Raw genomic sequence first — 14,259 nt, 5'->3', positions numbered from 1 at the left:
GAGGAGTGGAGAGCTCCTTCAGCGTGACTTCCTTGCTAGCTGGCGTTCGTCGCCAAGCTCGGTCTTCTCCCTCCACTTGCATGTTTCTGACCTAGCCTAGAGGGAGCGGGAGAGAGAGTCGTTCGGCTCTATCTCTGAATATGGTTCGTCTGTTCAACCGAGAACAAGGGAGGAAGAGACGGGGGCCTTGCACATGTATGGGCTAAGTGGAATGAGCGGCCTTCCCTTATAATCAAACTCTTAATCATAAAAGCAAACACTTTATGCCACTTGATGATGTGTTTGAAAATCAAGATATCATAAGGGATTCATTGCCAAAATCAACGCCTCAATCATAAAAACACATTTCAAGTCAATTCTCTAATGAAGAGTAAATAAAATACTTATCTTAAAAAAATGTGAGCTCAGTAAGACGTATACCTTCTTCCAAAAATATTCATACACCCTGCCCAAAGCTGCATTTTCACCTCCAATAAAATGCATTCCTTTGTCCAACTGCGTTGAGAAAGATAACATTCACCCCTTAGTTTATTATTTATAAGCTTATGATTCATGTACATCAAAAGATTAGACTATAATTAAGAAATTACAACATTTACACTGCAATAATAACTCAAAATCATAAAAAAATAACTGGAGAATATTAAGCGAGAATTCAAAAATAATGCTATATTAGAAAATTTTGCTCTCAAATGCAATAAATAGGAAAAACACCATTTTTAAAAGGATATATACACATTGACCTGCCTTTGGTTCTGCGAGTCCAAGATCCCCAAGAGAAGGGACGCTTCCCCACCCACCAACTTCACCTAAGCTACTGCTAGGAAGTGGACTGAGGGAAACTGGCAGCTTGTTGCACTCCCTGATTGAGCTTTTCGATTCAACAGACTGTCCAATATTTCAATAAGAAAAGCATAAGGCATTGCTATTTGTCCCCAGAAAAAGTATATGCTCATATATAAGCCTTTTCTTGCAAATAGAAGGACGGGAACAATCTGAGCTTGAGTTGAGTCAAACTCAATTCAATATCAGCTCTCAACTGCACACAATTGCTTGATTAGATGTTAACCTAAGCTATGCTTGATTGGCAGTCGAGATCCGATCCCAATTCAATCAAGCTTGGCTATTTGATTTAAATTTAAGCACAAGACCAAGCTGATTTTAATAGAATCTTTTTCAAGGGAAATTTTTATCTAATATATTGATATGAACTCTTCAAGCATGGATAAATATTTTAATACATTAATAGATGCATGATTATTTGCAGACAAGTAAAAATGCATTCTTGCATGCATGCATTCATGCATATGTATATGCTGACTTGATTGAATCTTAAGATAGCTAAATTAGACCCTAGCACGTTTTAGTCCATGTTTGATTAAAGCTGGTTCAAGTTCACTAGTTTCAAAATGAGATAAGAACCAATTTGATATTTAGCAATCATCGTGTCAAATTCTCAGCCTTTTACATGTACATTAATATAAATATATATGCAAGCACTGGTATATATTTCATACCAAGTGAGAAATGGTTTTCTTCCTTAATAACCTTTTCCAAATAAAACATCCTACCTTCTTTAACTGATCACCTCTTTTCTTATACTCTATCTTATAATATTCAAGAGAAAATGCTTAGAGAGAAAAGTCTTTACCTTCCGAAATTGAGTATATACATCAGGTAAATTTTCTGCGTCAAATGGGAGGTCTTCAATATGATACATGGTACTTCCCCAAATTAGCTGTAGCCTGGGATTCACTGTTTTTGGGTTAGATCGTTCATGTTGAGGTAATATCACTTGCTGCAAACCTTTCAGAACAAGTTTCTCAACATGAAGTTCCTCACTACATGTTTCCTTATGAGCAAAAACCTGACACAATTACATTGGATTTGGTAAATTCAACAAGAGTTCATGACCAGGAAGCAATGAGCATGGGTTAAAAAGAGAAGTCTAATTTAACTAAGCTGAGCAACCTAACAAGTCACAGTCTCTAAATGGTAAAATAGAAAGCGAAAGCAACTTAAGGGTACAGTTGGCCGGTTCTACATTTATTGTGAAAAAAGATAGCAAAGCATTATAGTGATAGTACACACCATTATTGTTTATACATGTCTGAGATATTCAGTTCAACTTTGATCTGAAGTACAAAGAAGTATAAGGCCACAGTAACTGCTATAGATAACAGTTATCATACATATAGGCTACTTTATAAAGAGAAAAAACTGAACTTTCGTGGAGCATGGTTAGATCTAGAACCAGATTTATTGGTAGCGTCAAAGAGGTAAGATTTGCCTCACAATAAGGAAAATCAAGCATAATGATAAAATACGGTAAATTATATGTCTAGGGATGATGCTTCATATATGAATATTTAGCATTTTTCGACGTTATGCTTATTGAGGCATTGGCATCCTCCACTTCAAGTTTTTTTCTCATTATATGGCAGTTCAGTATAACTGATGCAATTCAGGCATTAGCAAAGACAAGCAAACAAATTCAAAATAGAAGAAAAGATATATACATTTGGAAAGGAAGGATGGCCATAATCTGAAACAACATGCAATCAACTGTTACGGTTGCAGGCCATGAAAGTCTGGACCAGCCAGCCCAGCAGGCGATGGAGGGGGGCGGAACCTGAAACCAAATCCAGGGAGATTTTGGCCTCTCTTGTGGGGCCCAACAAAGCAATAAATCATTATGTTATGAGAGTAATTAAGGAGGGAAATATCTAAAATTTGAATTCAAATAGTAGAGGGAAATTAATAAGGAAAGAAGACTGATTTGAAGGGGATTAATTAAGAGATGTTTCCTAATTAAAAAAAATGATAAATTTGGGGGGCTGAATTGGAGGAGATTAATTAGGAGAAACTTCCTAATTAAAGAGGACATATTTGGGGGATGAATTGGAGGAGATTAATTAGGAGATATTTCCTAATTGAAGAGGGCTGATTTAGGGCCTAATTTGAGAGGGAATTGAGGGAGTACTGTTTTGGAATTTGTTGTTTTATTGTTTGCTATAAGTAGTAGATTTATGTTATGTTTGTATAGAGAAGTTTATGTGAGAGTTACTATCGTTTTCTTTTTGTGAGGGATCCTAGCGGCGTCTAGGGTTTGGGAGAGAAGGTCCTCCTCTCGAAAGAGGACCATTGTATCTTGTTTTGTTCTTATTTGATTTTCTATCAATATAAATATGTTTTTGTGTTGAATCTCTTAGAGTTTGTTGCTGTTTTTGATACCATAGACGCATCAAATTGGTATCAGAGAGAAGTTCCTCCTCTCGAAAGAGGACCATTGTATCTTGCTTTATTTGTATTTGATTTCCTATCAATATAAATTTGTTTTTTTGTTGAATCTCTAGGAGTTTGTTGCTGTTTTTGATGTCATAGGCACATCAAATTGGTATCAGAGAGAAGGTCCTCTCGAAAGAGGACTATTGTATCTTTTTTTGTTCATATTTGATTTTCTATCAATATAAATCTGTTTTTGTGTTGAATCTCTTGGAGTTTGTTGCTGTTTTGATACCATAGGCGCAACATCAACATCCAAAGGGATCTTGTATTAGCATAACAGAACTTGAAATAGATTAGATGACGCTGGAGCTGAGCTGATCAATCCTATTTAACTTCAGGCTAGTTTTAATTCCAATTGGTAGATATATGGTTGTTTAGGAGTAGTACTTTCTTTTTAAGGCATGTAGCCTTTTATGTGGCCTAATTGTCTATAAATACTTGTAGCAATTGCTTGTAATGACAGCTTTTGAGATATGAATAAAATTTGAGGTTAGTTTGTTCGTTTTTTGTATCCTAAGAGTTGTTCTTAGGTGGTGGTTCTTGCTCCAAGAAGGATTTCTTGGAGTGGTGTCCAGCGACCGCCACCGGATCATCGAAGTGGATTCGTCGAGCCCCTCCGGTTCGGTGTCATCAGATCTATAACATGCTGGGGCTAAACCAATACAATGGACAAGAGTTGGAGAAACTGATGCAGTATATTGTTGTTCTTGTCTATAAAACAGCTAATTCAGACCACTAAAGTATAACAGGGCACAATTTTTTTTTTTTTTGTGACTAGATCAATGAAAAAATAATATAATCAGCGCAAAATAGAAACTCTTAACTGTATGCGCTCCAAAAGCTTTAGCAATGGAAGGAAGGATGTCCTCAGGACTGCCATGCTTAACTAACAAATCAAGCCCCCTCTCCTTCAAATTCTTTTTCAGGTCATGCAAGCATTCTAACAAAAACTTTGCTCGTAATGCTGTTAAAAAAATGAAGGGAAACCATACATTCAAAGGCATCAGCTCCTGAAATTCAATATAAGTTTAAAGAAAAAGTTAAAGTGCAATGATATAGCAGAACATTAACCAACTCCACCCGTCGACCAAATCGGTGTAGACAATTATATGCCCAGAAAGCATTACACATACCTTAGAAGATGAAAAAAGCTCCACCTCGAATAGACAAGGAAACAATGAAAAACTTGTGTGGTTGCAATATCCACATCCTATGTCTATCTCATTAATACTACAAGAACCATATTTAATATATCAAATAGTGCATTCATTCTATTTGCCATTGAAAATAAGACCACTAATAATCATAGGCACAAAACTTTTAAAAAAATTGTTTTAGGGATATATAGGGTTATTATGCTTATGAAATATATCAAGAATAGGATCTCGATATTGACTTCATAAAGCAAAGTCAAAATATTATAAAACTCGAGTAAAAATTAAGTTGATTGAGTATAGCCTATGGATGATGAAAGTTCAAGACAACTCTCAATGATCGAGCAAAGACAAAAAGCTATAAAGCTCGAGTTGGATTTAAGTAGATCAAAAATAGCATAAAAATCAAACAAAGCTCAAGACAACCCTCAACGACCCGAAAAAGTCAAAGGCCACAAAAGTCAAGTCAAATGTAAGTTAAACAACAATAGTCTGGTAGACCAAAAGAGCTCTAGACAATTCCCAAACAACTAAGTAAAAATTGAAGGGAAAAGGATCAATTTGGTCCCTTAACTTTTTCTAAATGATCAAAATTGTCCCTAACTATATAAAAGTACTCATTTGGTCATTTTACTCTTTACATTGGGACCAAATTAGTCTTTATGTGAGATCATTTAGGTCACTATTTAAAAATTCAATGGATAAAAATGGGATTTTAAAATAATAGGAACCATTTTGGTCTTTTGTAAAGAGTCAGAGGAACATTTTAGTCTTTATCTCAACAACTGAAATACACTAAAACTCAAGACAGGTGTAAGTTAATTGAGCATTGTGTAAAGGCCAAAAGAGCATAAGACAACTTTCAACAATCGAACAAAACTAAAAGGCCATAAAGCTCGACTCAAAAGTAATTAAATTGAGCATAGCTTAGAAGCCAAAAAAATTAAGACCACTCTCAACAACTAGGCAAAGCTAGAAGACCACAAAGATCAAGTTGAATGTAAGTTAATGGGGTTAATGGAATACTTCCTAAGTTCCTATGGGCCAAAAAAAAGCTCAAAGAAACTCTCAATCACAAAGCAAAGCAAAAAGCCAACAAAGTTGAAGCCGGATTTAAGTTAATTGAGCACATTATATGGCCCCAATAAGTTTAGGACAACTCTCAATGACCAAGCAAAGCTAAAAATCCATAAAACTCTAGGTGGATGTAACTTAATTAGATAAAAGCACATGGACCAAAAAAGCTCGAGACAAGCCTCACTGATCACCAAAGCGAAAAAGCCATAAAGCTCGGCATGTTTTTTTTTCTTTCCCTCACTCCCTACCCATCTTTTTATTACACTCTCAAGCTCTATTCAATGTGTAAACAAGTCACAATATCTCCTCGACGAAGCCGATAAAAAAATTCAAATTATCAAATGTGTTTTAAACACGAGCAACAAAAATTCACACAAAATCACTACATCTACAAGCATAAAAATCTGTATTTATCATACCTATTAAAGATACTTTCAATAAACAAACTATAAAGAGAGAGATAATAATTGGAAAATTTGATATATCCCACAATTCATATAATTTAAAATATTTAAGGTTTTCTCCTTTGACAAATCATAAATTATAGAACAATAACAAAAATGTTTATCATAATCAAGCAAAATTTAACGGCCAAACGTATTTACGTTTTAATCCTCTGAAGATTTATTAAATCCTACTTGTAGCCGAATAGTTGGTTAGAGGAATTTATACCACCGGTCTTGGGGAAACCAAAGAGGTGAGTGGAACCGAAATGGCGAGGATCAACAAAGTAGACCGGGAGGAGGGCGCTGGAACCAACCCAGGCCTTAAGAAGGGCCTCGTTGTCGACTACACGGAGATCGTTCCTAAACCAGACGATCGCCACGCCATTACCCGACCGCTTCAAGCCGGCGGCGGAGTGCCTTGCGAAGGCCTCGGATGCCGCCGCGGATATCTCGTCGGCGGTGAGGCTAGGGACGGGGTGGACCGCCGCCAATCGTACGGCGGAGGACGTTGCAGAATACGATGACGAAGCTGAGCACATTATGCCTGCGGTTTTTGGAGAGCACAGCGTAGACGCTACGACGGAATGTTGAGGAAACAGTGAGGTTAAAGAGCGCATTGCTTCTTCCCTCTCTGGAGGGAGAGGAGCGCGAAATGAAAGTGTGAAGAACGCTCCACGTGGCTGTCCAAAAAGGCATTTACGTGGCGATTTAAAGGCCATGGATTGAGAAAACACAATGTACCCACCACGGGGTGGCCTGGTGGTGGAGACTTGGCTGGCCAAAGGTCAGGTCCCAAGTTCGAATCCCCTCGACGTCTCGTGAAAGCCCTAAGTGTCGGCCCTTGTAGATGGCGTGGGTTGCACGCAAGGTCGACCAGGGAGATTAGTGGCCAAATGCCGACACTCCCTGCCAAAAAAGAAAAAAAAAAAAAAAAAAAAAACAATAAAAAAAAAAAAAAAAAAAACACAATGTTTTAAAAATTTTGGAATATTCATAGAAATTTCATCGGTTAATTTGCAACTAAAAAAAAATATGTATAAATATTCGAATGAGTTTTATATTTGAATGTACTTTAGAAATTAATTATAAAACTAAAACTTTTATTTTTTTTTTAATTCTGTTAATTTAAAAGTAATATCAATATTTTTCAAACCATATTTGTTATAAAATCAAATCATTTATCTTCAAAATTATTCTATTTAATTTGTTTTGGGCCAAAAAGAGAATAAGAGAAAAAGAGATGAAGAAGAGATGTTTGGATTTAGAGATATAAGAGCCAAATTCTTCTATTGGACCGCTTGTGAATATTATTCAACACAGGGTTATCCTACTTTAAATTTCAATTTTATGACTCTTGTATCAATCTTTTGTATTTTATTTTATTATATTTTGCACAAAACTCATATCTATATATAATTTTTACTTATATGATATTTTAAGTATTTTAATGAGTATATTGACATTGATCGGAGTATGGTGATTGATCATAAATGCTTCAAAATATTATCATGGCTATTACATATGAGTGATTTTATGATTTATAATTATTGAAATATGTGTATGAGTTTACCCTTATAAATCCTATTATTTTATCGTACATGTGAAATTTTATATATTTATGTGATATTTTAGATAATGTTAATATATGTTAAAATTATTGATATTTCCTATGTCCAATAATATGTGAAAAAGGGAAGAAAGAAAAAATTGTTGGTGATTTATTAGTAATATTGTATATACATTATAAATATATTATTTGTGCATGATAAAAGCACTTATTTCTATGTCCATATGTCGGAAAGGGTGCAAAAAAAAAGGGAGAAAAATTCATTTGTTGATGTTTCACGTACATTCAAGTGGAGTTATAAGGGTTTGTGCACCAATATGATTGCCCGTGTGTGTGTTTGATATATTAGAACAAATGTGATATGATCAAGTTGATGCATACGTGGAAATAGAGGTATAAGGGACTAAAGGAAAACGTGTACAAGTGAAGGTATAAGAGGTGTATAAAAAGTATGGAATGCTTTGAGATGAAATATTAAATATTGTTTTCTTTTGTGTAATTCCATTTATTTTATCATATTCAAATAAATTTTAATGTTGTTATTTCTAACATGTACATATGTTGATATTAGTTTTGTAATGATATAAAGCTTATAAATATAAAAACACGCATAGATATCATGTTTGTTCACTATAAATATATTTTAGTATTCATACGATGTTATACTAGCATACAAGTTATTTTATATGTTTAGATTGAACTCTGCAGCAGATTTCTAGTAACTTACTAAGCAAATGTTGTTTGCCCCTACTTTACTTGCATGTATTAATTTCAAGAAAGGAGAAGACCAGAGTTGTGTGGCTACTGCTAATAGCTATTAGGATCCTAATTATATGTATAATTATTTTATAGACTTATTATTTTAGCAATCATAATGAGTGTATAAGATTGGGTAGAAAAAAAAAAACTTGATACATCATCAAAATTTTATCTTGTTTGGGCATGAATCTCGAGGCAAAATCCAGTTGAAAACTTTTGAAATTAAAATTAGGACCATTCAAACTCCAATTTCAGCAAACTTATAGTCAAACTGAACGTCTCAAAAATATGAACCCAACGACACCTAATTTGACTCAATCCGAGCCCAAATGGGTCCAATCAAGGACTCGAAGGCTATTGGAAGGTTCAAACCACAATTTGGATTACCAAACGGTTTTCAAACGTGACATGCTTATAGTCCAATCGAGCGGCTCGACGAGACAAATCCACCGAGCCCAAGATCATGGAATTCCAACATCATTAAGATCTTCAAATGTCTATCAAACGATCCACGATCAAGGGATTCAACATCGATCGTCCATCCAAACCACTCATCATTTACTCTTGATATTCATCCTATGTATGGGTCATGTCACTCTAGGAAATCTATAAATAGGCATCTTCTTCCTCTTTAAAAAGAACCCCTAAGCCTAAGGAAACAAGAGAGATCAGAGATCGCTCTTGCCTCTTTGCCTCCTCGACCACCACCAAGAGTTTAGCCAGACCACCACCTGATGTCGGACTTTCACCCCCGTTTGTCACTAGATTTCACATATACGGTTGACATTTGTAATATGATCACGCTCAAGGATGAGTTAGCTCACTGTAATCTACCCAAACACTAATGAAATCATTTCAACTAGGCAAGACACTGTAGTTTTTCCCATTTTCAGGATTTTTCACGTAAAAAATTTTGTGTGTGAGCTGGATATTCGTACAACTCTAAAACGCGGTATTATAACTCCATCGCCGTTTATATTCTAGCACGCAATAAAATTGTACCAAAATTGTTGTAACTTAATTTTTTTATATTTTTATAGTTATTGCGTGCTAGAATGAAAGGATGTTAATATTGTTATTTAATGTTATAAGACGATATAGAAATGCTTTGTATTTGTAAATATTGAAAAATTGTATAAGAAAACATTCCTTTTAAGTAGATGTTGAGATGTAACATGATCAAATTATCAATTATAGAGAAATAGAAGGGAGCTTGAAGGTGAGTCAATTGACTGATAGTTCATCTACAAAATCCAACAAATCTGAATGGTAGATATGCTCACCATATGTATACTCCCAATTTGACACGACAAATGAGAAATGAGACATCGAACATACATTTTTAATAACTAATCACATGCATTTGCATTGTAAGGTGATATTTCATTGTCAGGATAAATAAAATATTGGCATCTTTTTTGTTGTTGTTGTTGTTGTTGTTGGGAGACCAACTCTTGATAAAGACATTTGTATTTGAGCTCATATTAATACTTTTTATATCTGTTTTTCAAGCACAACCATTTAATGCTCATCAGTGTTTTAGGCATCAATTTCGCATAAGCACGCGTGCCTGATAATGCAGTGCGTTTTCTTTGAATGCATGATAATGCATCTAATCTATCATACTATTCAGGGGTACAAGTGAGCCGAGTCAGTTCACCAGCCTGTTTGAGTTCGACTTGTCATCGAGCTTGCGAGTCGAGCTTATTGAGTCATGTGTTCGACCTCGAGCCTATACTCGAGCACAAGCCTAACTCAGATCGAAAGCTCATCGAGCCACTCGATTAAATTAAAATATATATAATAATTAATATAAATTAACATTATATAATATATCTTTATTAGATTTAAATAAGAATTTAACTTTTAACCGAACACAACGGTGAAAAATGATTCATGTAGCCGACCCTACGTAGTGGGACAAAGGCTTGTTGATGTTGTTGTTGTTGTACCATTATATAATATATCTGAATAATTTTAAATTAATTATATATTAAAAATAAAAATCCTTTAAAAGCTGAAATTTTTAATATAAAATTAAGAAATTGAGCTCAACAATTGAGCCGAGCACGAGCAATAGAGTCAAGCTCAAATATAATTTTTTTAACGAGTCGAGCTCGAGCCTATGAATTTTTTAACGAATCAAGTTCGAGCCTATAAATGAGCTCGATCGAGTCAAGTTTAAAGCTCTCAAATTTAACTAGACTCAACTCGACTTGTCTACATATTAAGTTAAAATCCTCAAAATTAAATACAAGTGAAAAATAGAGGATAAACTTTATCCTGGTGGAGAGCCCACCAGGGCCACCACCCAGACCACATCCAATCAAATTGTCGATTTTTGTTTCAACCGGATAATTGTATGATAACGACATTTTATAAAAATAATAATAATAATTAAAAAAGGAGATTTTCACATCAAATACAACGATTTATTTCGAATAAAAAAAATTTATAAAATCTGGACGAGCAGTTTGAAGCAAAGCCCTATATGGGATTCTGGTTGGGTACCCAATGGACATGCTTCGCCTATCCATGCCCACCCATGGTGACTTTCGGGATGTCATACCCACCCACTTTCCAAACTTTTTGAATGCAGTCTGCTACGGATTGATGGCCTTGAGGCTTGTTGCCCTTTGCTTTGATTGTAAACTTTCAAGACGCATATCATAATTTACTATAGTCACAACGTGGTTAAGTGATGCACATTACGTAATGAGGATTGCAGTAATATAATATATATACTGATTAACAATGTAAATTGATTTATCTCTCAATATTGAGTACCCACCCATACCCACCTACAAGGTCATGGGCGTACCCATACCTACCCATATCCATTGGGTATGGGTATGGATGGGTATATGGGTGGGTGTGAGTATGGGTACCCAATGCAGGGCTCTGGTTTGAAGTATTCAAAATTTTTTTTGGTAACTTTTTAATGATTAAAAAAATAAATTTGTTTAAAAAGTTTCGGTAAAAAATATGTTCCACAATTAATAGCGGACTGAAAGTACGAGTGAACGATAGCCCAAATTCCAATCCATGGCTTCCTCTCTCTCACTGTTGTCTTCTTTCCCTAAGCCGTCATATCCGTCTTCTATCTCATCCTCTCATCACCGACGGCGGATCTCCTTCGTCCGTTCTTCACTCTCTGCCCAGCCCTTGGTGGCCGGCCCCGATGACCTCGTCTCCACCATTCTATCCAAGGTCTCTCTCTCTCTCTAGCAGCGAACTAGCTGAAACATAGTTAGGGGTTTCTTACAGTCATTGTCAAAGTATAACATTGAAATAATCCGCATTTTAGTTTTTAATCGTGACTATCTTTTTTATAATTTTCTGACGTCAATCTGAAATTGATAACTACTTTATTGATCATCAGATGTAATTTCTTATTGAAAATCACTACAATATCTTTATGATAAGAAGTTGGATTGATTAATATGAGAGTTCGAACAAATTTTTTTATATAAATTTTCGTCATATCATTTATAGAACAAGGCTCATATTAATATGCTTTGAAATACGGCTAATTATTTTTTTGATGTAGTTTCAATTAGGATTTAATCAACATTGAGGGGTCTGTTTGATTTTAATTAGGATTTTAATTCAAACAGAATTTTGTAAATCATGTTAATCCATTTTAGTAAATCCTAACAGTGTTAAACATTGAAAATATGGCATGGTATTAAGAAGGTTTGAGTAATGACATAATTTTTTTATTGAGATGTTCTGAAATGAATGTGCAAGGATTTGCGAGTGAGATTTCCAATTTTGAAAGCCTACGAAATGGGACTCTGCAAGATGGGAGGCTAATTAATTATAATGATTGAGCATTTATTTTCTTACATTTATTCCTTTACATGCCCCCCCTTAAGATATAGCTGTGGTTGGAGAGTCCAATATTGATGTTCAATGTAGAGAAGCAAGTAGGTTTATAATCGAGTCAAATTGAGCTGAGTCGAGCTGATGTAGAACTACGTATGAATGCAATGAGTTTGTTAAGAATTTGCACAACTTTTGATTAGAGCAATAGTGAAGAAAACTATTAGCAATTTAAAACAACGAGATAAAACATAAAAAGGTGTCACGCCCGCTTAGGCTAAGTCACATAACCAGAGATTTGAAACTTTCAAAATAGATTAGAAAACAACTTTATGCCAGAGTAGTAGTTTCAATAAAATCCCTAGTCTAACAATAAGAATTAGTAAGTAAAGAAGTACACTCAAATCCCTACGTTTACTAAGCTTTAATAGAAGCAGATGGAGGCGTTCTTCGTGATTACAATCAACTCACAAGAAAGATTAGGCTTAAGAAAGATACAAAGATGAGGAGTAGGAAAAACCTTCGTCAAGGATCGGCGGCGAACCTCCACTCGACGGTCTCTAACTGTTCTTCAATAGCTTCCACCAACGTGTCCAAGATTCGTTCGATGTAATCTTCCACGGAGTGATCGATCCTTGGGTTGACGTCGAAGAAGGTTGAATGTAAGATGCACACAAACCCGTGCTCGTCGTAGGAGTGGCCGTATTCAGTTTCTGGATCCGTCATTCATAGATGCTAGGTGACAGAATCTTTTCACGACTTGATAGTACTCTTGAATATCGTTGAAGAGAAAGAGGTTTCTCTTGCAACTTGAAGAGAGCAGAGCCAAGATGAAAATCTGAAATAAGTTTCAAATTTTTGTAAGTAGAGGAGGGGAAATTAGGAGAGAAATCTCAAATCCTAAATTCTGGTGGAGAGTGAAGACACCCCTTTACTCGGATGTCCTGTAAAAGACTACGAAGGCTTTCATTTCGTGGTTCATGAGCTTCTTGTTGAGGTCAGGCAGAAGTAGTGGTCACCCCAATCCACTATCCCGAAAGGGGCAGGAGGGGCGGGACCCTTTTCACCTTCTACCCACTGTCCATATGCGGTCAGTCTGGTCGTTGGTTTTACCTTTCCGTTGAGTGAGCCCGACAGAGTCCCTGGGAGGAGCAATTCCTCAACACCCATTTACTCGGATGTCCTGTAAAAGACTACGCAGGCTTCCACTTCGTGGTTCAAGAGCTTCTTGCTGAGGTCAGACAGAAGTAGTGGCCACCCCAATCCACTTTTCTGAAAGGAACAGGAGGGGCGGGATCCTTTTCACTTTCCACCCTGCTGCCCAGATAGGGTCAGACAGGTGGTCGGTCTTACCTTACTTAGTTGAGTGAGCCCGACAGAGTCCCTGGGAGGCTATCCTCAACGACTTTTTACTCCGGATGTCCTATAAAAGACTACGCAGGCTTCCACTTCGTGTCTTCTTTACTTTTTCTGAGGTCAGACAGAGGTATCGAGTCACCCCAATCCACTGTTCCGAAAGGATCAGGAGGGGCGGGATCCTTTTCACTTTCCACCCCGCTGTCTAGATACAGTCAGACGGGTAGCTGGTTTTACTTGGTAGAGAGAGCCTGACAGAGCACCTGGTAGGAACTCCTCGCCTCTTTTCCTGAGTGTCCTGTTTTGATCAAACAGGCACCAGGCTTTGTGACTCTTTTGTTTGCTGTCCTGAGTTGATCAAACAGATACTGAGTCACCCCAATCCACTGTCCTGAAATAGGCAGGAAGAGATGGGATCTTTTCACCTTCTATCCTGCTGTTTGAAATGAACAGACAGGAAGCTGGTTTTACTTACTTGGTAGAGAGAGCCTGACAGAGCACCTGGCAAGAACTCCTCGCCACCCTTTTTCCTGAGTGTCTTGTTCTGATTAGACAAACACCAGGCTTTGTGATTCCTTTGTTTGCTAACCCGATTTGGTTAGGCAAATACTGAGTCACCCCAATCCACTGTCCTGAAATAGGCAGGAGGAGATGGGACCCCCTTCACCTTCTACTTTGCTGATTCGATATAATCAGACAGATAGTTTGTGTGCTTTTGCTACTCTACTTTTGGTTCTCTCTTTAGCTCTACCCACTCCATAGAACAAGGCAAGGAGAGATATCACCT

The 14,259-nt window shown here is 36.3% G+C and overlaps 1 protein-coding gene across 2 annotated transcripts; it reads right to left on the bottom strand.

Annotated features, from left to right (window-relative positions):
- Positions 1 to 6: 6 nt before the first annotated feature.
- Positions 7 to 6,608, bottom strand: LOC110104778 (cryptochrome DASH, chloroplastic/mitochondrial). Of its 2 annotated transcripts, XM_028693437.1 has the most exons (6): positions 6,192 to 6,608; positions 4,113 to 4,252; positions 1,652 to 1,867; positions 748 to 888; positions 421 to 495; positions 7 to 327 (listed from the first exon to the last, which is right to left on the bottom strand). In XM_028693437.1, the coding sequence occupies exons 1-6, from the start codon at positions 6,580 to 6,582 to the stop codon at positions 298 to 300; spliced, it is 993 nt and encodes a 330-aa protein (XP_028549270.1). In that variant the 5' UTR covers positions 6,583 to 6,608; the 3' UTR covers positions 7 to 297. The 2 variants fall into 2 exon arrangements, with proteins under 2 accessions (XP_028549270.1, XP_028549269.1); XM_028693436.1 differs by having other exon boundaries at positions 7 to 495.
- Between the last annotated feature and the right edge of the window lie 7,651 nt (positions 6,609 to 14,259).

Source organism: Dendrobium catenatum, unplaced genomic scaffold, assembly GCF_001605985.2.
Source record: "Dendrobium catenatum unplaced genomic scaffold, ASM160598v2 fragScaff_scaffold_282, whole genome shotgun sequence".
NCBI classification, from domain to species: Eukaryota; Viridiplantae; Streptophyta; class Magnoliopsida; order Asparagales; family Orchidaceae; genus Dendrobium; species Dendrobium catenatum.
Note: the sequence above shows the minus strand (reverse complement) of the source record. Positions and strands in the feature narration are given on the sequence as shown.